The following is a 6319-nucleotide window of genomic DNA, read 5'->3' as shown; positions in this document are numbered from 1 at the left end:
CGCTGTGCCGTCCTGTCCTGTCCAGTGTACTGCTCTGTGCTATGCTCTTCAGTCCCTCGCTATGCTGTGTCCCAGTTGTGTGAAAAGGTCTCATTTATGTCCTCCAGTGCAGAGATTTTCACTCCTACTTAGTCACTAATGGGTAAACTAAATGTTTCTTCATGGAATTCAACATTGAGCTCTATAGATAAAGTTCCAATCCAGTATTGTTTTATAGTACCTTGTCTACACAGTCATCTGCATCATATGCCAACTCTAGCTCATGCAGCAGAATGTACAGTACATTTGAACATGTGCACTGACTACATGGCCTGAAGTTGGTGTTTATACTGTTATTGGGCAGAAACTGCAGTAAACCATTCACTGATTGGTTTTCTATCTTTGTAACCTGGCTCCCCTCTCTCTAGCCGTTTTTCTAACATTCTCTTGATTCCCTTACTCCTCTTATCTTTCATGTCCTTTTGCCTTTCTTTCATTATTCTAAAATGATTATAGTAGAGTTTGTGTGGTAATGATGTTTAAAGTGTAGAATAATTTGATAGCTGTGCCAATTTTAATATCCCATTTATTTCAGTAGTGCTTTCATTTCATTTGTTAATTTATAAGGACAACACACATTCATTTGCATTTCTGTAAATGTGCTGCTTGTAGCCAGCTAATTTTCAACTGCAGTCCTTTGGTAGATGTTCTAAAACTACTCGTCTTCTTTCAGTTTCTAAGTTTACTCATTACTTGTCTGGATTTGATATGATTCTCATAGCTTGTGAGTTTGCTGATCACAACCCAAATGCCATAACTACCCACAGGCACAAGAAACGTCTCTTGTGATTGGTTTACTCACTTTGTGTCAAACCCACAGTATTTGACAGAGACTTTTCAAAGTCCAAATTGCAATTAGGTAAATTACCGGAGCTGTGTGGACACTTAAATTTCTATGCTCTTTTAGGAATAAGAGTAAATGTAGGAATGTGGTGACAGTATGGAGATGCAGTCCTGCATGCAAGGGACAGGAAAAGGTTTTAGTCAAAGTCAGTTTCTAACAATTGCTGGAGCTTCTGTTAACTTAAAGTTTTATGTGTGAAGTATATATTGATGATGATTCTCCTCTTTCTGTCCCCCTGCCTACATTTCTTTTTTCTCTCATTCCTTCTGTCCTTTTCTTCACCGCTTTTTGTTTTTCTGTTTATTTCTGTCCTTTCTCTGTTTAACCTCCTTACCATCTGTTAACACTCCCCTCCTCCCCTGCCAGTTTAAGCAGCGTTGCCCGGTGCTAGAGGAGCAGCTGGTGGACTTGGTGGTGTACGCCATGGAGCGCTCTGAGACGGAGGAATACTTTGACGCCGATGTCGGAGGAACCAGCCAACTGCTGTGGCAGCATCTCTCATCCCAGCTCATCTTCTTTGTGTTGTTTCAGTTTGCAAGCTTCCCACACATGGTGCTGTCATTACATCAGAAGGTGAGGAAGAATGAGGAGGACACAGAGAGGGTTAATGATCCCTGATGGAGTAGCAGTCACACATATGGAAAACATTTGTGCCATTTAAAACCATGTCAGCAGATGGTGTGTTGTTGCATTGGTCCATATTGTTAATCATGTTGGAATTGTATTTTCACTGTCAAACCAATGTGCAAGTCAGGCAGTAACATGATTGTCAAAAACCATGTATACTCATTTTTGGTGCAGAGTTAAAACAACTCCTCTCACATGTAAACAATCCTTAAGTTAACCAAATATTGTACAAGCTCTTTAGGCATAACAAAACGAAGCTGAATATTCAACACGAGCAAAGAGTAGAATACTATTTTTAGTTTATTTTTACTTAAATTGTGAAATCAGTGTTTTCTCTTTCACAAATGTTTCATTTGCAGCTTGCAGGCAGAGGTCTTATTAAAGGGAGAGACCACCTGATGTGGGTCCTGCTGCAGTTTATATCTGGAAGCATTCTGAAGAATGCCTTAGGCGACTTCCTGCCTGTCATGAAGCTCTTTGACCTGCTTTACCCAGAAAAAGAGGTGCGCGTTGGACAAATTGATTAATTTGATGACCTGTGATATTTATTGTTAATGAGTAATAGTAGTAAAAGTGTTATGTCTGTTTTGATTATCATCAAATTTTTTTAAATTTCCCTCTTCAGTGCATCCCAGTTCCTGACATTAGCAAGCCCCAGTCAACTCATTCCTTTGCTATGACCTGCATCTGGATTCACCTGAACCGCAAAGCTCAGAACGACAACTCCAAACTACAGATACCAATACCACACTCTCTGAAACTACAACATGAGTATGTATCTTAAAATTGTGTGTGAAATATGTACTTTATGGCAACAAATGCCTAAAAACTGTGCATTACCATGACTGCAAGCTTATGCTAGCCTCGCCCTCTCACATCTTTTAGGTTTCTCCAGCAGTCATTGCGAAACAAGAACCTCGGCATGAACGACTATAAGATCGTTTTGCTGTGTAATGCCTACAGCACCAACACAGAATACTTCGCCTTGCCGATGGGTGTCCTGGTAGAGGCCATCTATGGCAACGGATCTATGAGGATCCCCCTACCCGGCACCAACTGTGTGGCTTCGGGATCTGTCCCCCCTCTGCCTATGAACCTGCTGGATTCACTCACAGTCCATGCAAAGATGAGGTAGGGGCAAACTGTTTATTATGAAAATTTGATCCTTTTTAAACCATAAATATGGCTGCATAGATGATCAAGAAACAGAGAGGTACACAAATATATTCTGAAGATGCATATGTTCTTGTCTTCCTCTCTGTAATTCTACTTACCGGGCTGCCTGTTTGTCCAGTCTCATCCATAGCATTGCCACTCGAGTGATAAAGTTGGCCCAAGCTAAGTCTAGTGTTGCCCTGGCCCCTGCACTTGTAGAAACATACAGCAGACTGTTGGTCTATATGGAGATCGAGTCATTGGGCATTAAAGGATTCATCAGTGAGTACATTTTAATTTGCTAGAAATGCCCATTTTGCTGAACGGTTGTTAATGTCAGATGTAGAAAGCACAAAGTGTAAAAATATGTGCCTCATTTTAGCATCAGGTCATTCCCTAAAGAATAATAGCTCTCCTTGACAGGGATGTACAAAAACCACTTTTTTCAGACTGAGCCCGAGTACTTACATTGGCATACTTGCTGATTAAAACCTACTCAATAACAGCGTTTGTACTGTAAATTTAAAATTACCTTAAAAGTGCTGTGGCTTTAGAGACAGTTTTCATATTCATGAGATTTACTTTGTGATTGTGATTAAATAACAAACATCAAGATGTGGTTCAAATTAATTTAAAACAAACATGGCAGTGGCACCACTCCAATTACGTATAACATATAACTGGATAAATTTCTGTAGCCTAATATACAACATAGGTTTTTATAATACATTGGTTTTTAGCCTTTGTATATGTGCAGCCCTCTTTTAGGATGAAATGATTTTGCAATAGCTCTGCCCAGAACACCAAAAAAACACACCATGCTATAGTCAGCAGTTAGCTTTTTTTTAATTAAACAGAGTGCATGCTGACCTGCACCCTGCAGGACACATACCTGCGCTGCTGTACAGGAGCTGTTTGGTCTCAGCCTCTAAGTTTACAACTGCTCAGTGGGGTGTCATATACACAGCTCATTAGACTCAACCATTAACTGCATAAAATTTGAGCATGTTTTCTTCTCATTCACAACTATTTGAATACACACGCTGTGTGTGTGTGTGTCTGTGAGAGCAGAGAACCAGAGCTTGCAGTCAGCTCTGTGATAGCAGAGAACCAGAGCTTGCAGTCAGCTTGTTGTCATCGTCATTTATCTTAAACTCTAAACTGCTAAAATTTCATTTCCTCCGCCTAACAACCTGCTCAACCAGCTGGAGGTTAAGGTAATGTTGCTGTTAAGTAGCATTGGACAACTTTAATGAGTGTGAGTACTAGAGGGAGGTATTGGACCTGATTCTGGTATCTGTATTGGGACATCCCTAGTCCTTGAGTATCACAGTGTTCAGTGCACAAAGGATAAACATGCAGATTATTGAGCAGTGTGAGATGGATGCAAGAATCAGCTGTCAGCAGACACATGCTGAATAATGTCACTGTGTCTGTTCAGGCCAGTTGTTGCCCAATGTGTTCAAGTCTCATGCGTGGGGAATCCTTCACACGTTGCTGGAGATGTTCAGCTACAGGATGCACCACATCCAGCCGCACTACAGAATCCAGCTTCTGAGTCATCTGCACAGTCTGGCTGCCGTACCCCAGACCAACCAAAATCAGCTGCATCTTTGGTAATGTGAACACACACACCCAAAACACATACTATAACTCACTGATGATTACTGATACTGTCACTGCTGGTCTGTTATTACTTCTAAAACTCAAACATCACAGCACACTAGACTGTATAACTACACAACCACTCCAGCACTGCAGTGTGTGCAGCTTATTTTCTCTCCAAGATGCTGGTGATGACAGGATCACAGGTTGCTCTAACACACGAATCACCCAGCTTCTCCGTGTGTGTGTGTGTGTGTGTGTAATGATTTTTGATTTGAATGATATGGCTTGTGCATCTAGTGAAACCTTTTCTGTTAAAACTGCTCTCTGTTTCAGCTAGTATTGTTACTCTCAGTTCCAAGTACAGATATCGCCTCCATCAGGATCTCTGCTATTAGCAACAATGGAAAATAAGATTATGTATATGAATTTAGAGTTGGTGACTTTCTTTAACTTTGGGGATAAGTGGAAAGGTTCAAGAATAAAGGCTTTTTTAAGTGTTGGCCTCATAAGTCCTCTTTCTGATTACTTCTGAAATATTATTGTCAATTTGTTTATGAAAGAAATCCAAATCTTCAGCTGTAAGGGAAGGTAATAGTTCAGTCATAGTACTTAACTCTGTTTTAAAACCAGTGTAAAACCAGTCAAATCTGTTACAAACACTACTTTTTAAGTTACAACTGAAGATGGTTATTAAAGAAATGGTCAAGCTGCTAATGGTCTCTTGTTATCTGTCTTGCTGCCTTTGTCTCTATCCCCAGCACTGAGAGCACAGCTCTGCGGTTGATCACAGCATTGGGGAGTTCAGAGGTGCAGCCCCAGTTCACCCGCTTCCTCAACGACCCAAAGACCGTTCTGTCGGCCGAGTCTGAGGAACTGAACCGAGCCCTGATCCTCACCTTAGCCAGAGCCACACATGTCACTGGTAGCTGCTTATGTTATTTGCTCCTTTGGATTTAATTCTTTTTTTGTTCCTCACTTGCTTTTTATTTTCTGCCAATGAGGTTAGGTTTTCACTACCATTTGTTGGTTTGTTCACACACAGACTGTAGGGACTAGCTTCTGGTCCCCACAAGGATGGCCAAAATCACTGAATTCTAGGGTGGCAACATGGTTTAGGGTTAGGATGAGGTTAGGGTTGGGTAAGTAGTGGTTTAGGACAAGTCTACAGGAAATGAATGTAAGTCAATGTAAAGTCCCCACAAGGAATGAAAACAGCATGTGTGTGTATATATTTTTTAATTGCTGTAGTCAGCCGCTGTTTGTCTGTGTGTAGACTTTTTCACAGGATCAGACTCCATCCAAGGGACTTGGTGTAAAGACATTCTCCAGACCATTATGACCTTCACGCCTCATAACTGGGCTTCACACACGCTGTCCTGCTTTCCTGCTCCACTACAGGTACACTTAGGGAGGAATGACACCAACAGACTGCCATTTTCACTTTGCTCTTTCTCAAATCAGATTCTTTACCACTGCTGTTGCTTCCTCTTCTCTCTTCCCATCAGGCATTCTTCAAACAGAACAATGTTCCTCAAGAGTCTCGTTTCAACCTGAAGAAGAACGTTGAAGAGGAGTACAGGAAGTGGAAGTCTATGGCCAATGAGAACGACATCATTACCCACTTCTCCATGCAGGGTTCACCCCCTCTGTTTCTCTGCCTGCTATGGAAAATGCTGCTGGAGACAGACCACATAAACCAGATTGGCTTCAGGTGGGCTGGTGTATTTTCCCTTTATTAAAAGCCAACACCAACATGGTTTTAGATAAAGTCCTGCAATAAATCCTCTCTTCATGTTGGTGTCTTTACATCAGAGAAGACCTGCTGTTATTTAGCCTAGCCTCACTGGTATAAGTGGTTTGGACAAAATAGAAATTCCTGTCAGCATAACACAGTTCAACAGCAGCACAAACTATATCTTCCAGAGTAATCATACGGTTCAATTAACACATCCCTTAAACTGAACATTATCACATTCATGAAAGAGGATTTTTTTTGCAGCAGTTATTTTTTCACAGTATGAAGCTGCGTGGATAGAAATGAGGGTT

The 6319-nt window shown here is 41.1% G+C and overlaps 1 protein-coding gene across 2 annotated transcripts in view; it reads left to right on the top strand.

The window, feature by feature from the left end:
- med23 (mediator complex subunit 23) overlaps positions 1 to 6319 on the top strand; it is a 20495-nt gene that overhangs the window by 6070 nt on the left and 8106 nt on the right. For both annotated transcript variants that reach the window (XM_020603684.1, XM_020603685.1), the window contains 9 exons: positions 1250 to 1456; positions 1870 to 2013; positions 2136 to 2281; positions 2396 to 2641; positions 2805 to 2947; positions 4107 to 4281; positions 5032 to 5195; positions 5547 to 5671; positions 5779 to 5984. In XM_020603684.1, the coding sequence (XP_020459340.1) occupies positions 1250 to 1456; positions 1870 to 2013; positions 2136 to 2281; positions 2396 to 2641; positions 2805 to 2947; positions 4107 to 4281; positions 5032 to 5195; positions 5547 to 5671; positions 5779 to 5984 (1556 nt within the window). The remainder of the gene's footprint in view (positions 1 to 1249; positions 1457 to 1869; positions 2014 to 2135; positions 2282 to 2395; positions 2642 to 2804; positions 2948 to 4106; positions 4282 to 5031; positions 5196 to 5546; positions 5672 to 5778; positions 5985 to 6319) is intronic.

This window comes from Monopterus albus, unplaced genomic scaffold (genome assembly GCF_001952655.1).
Source record: "Monopterus albus unplaced genomic scaffold, M_albus_1.0 scaffold62.1, whole genome shotgun sequence".
In the NCBI taxonomy this organism is placed as follows: Eukaryota; Metazoa; Chordata; class Actinopteri; order Synbranchiformes; family Synbranchidae; genus Monopterus; species Monopterus albus.
This window is presented reverse-complemented; position numbering and strand designations above follow the sequence as displayed.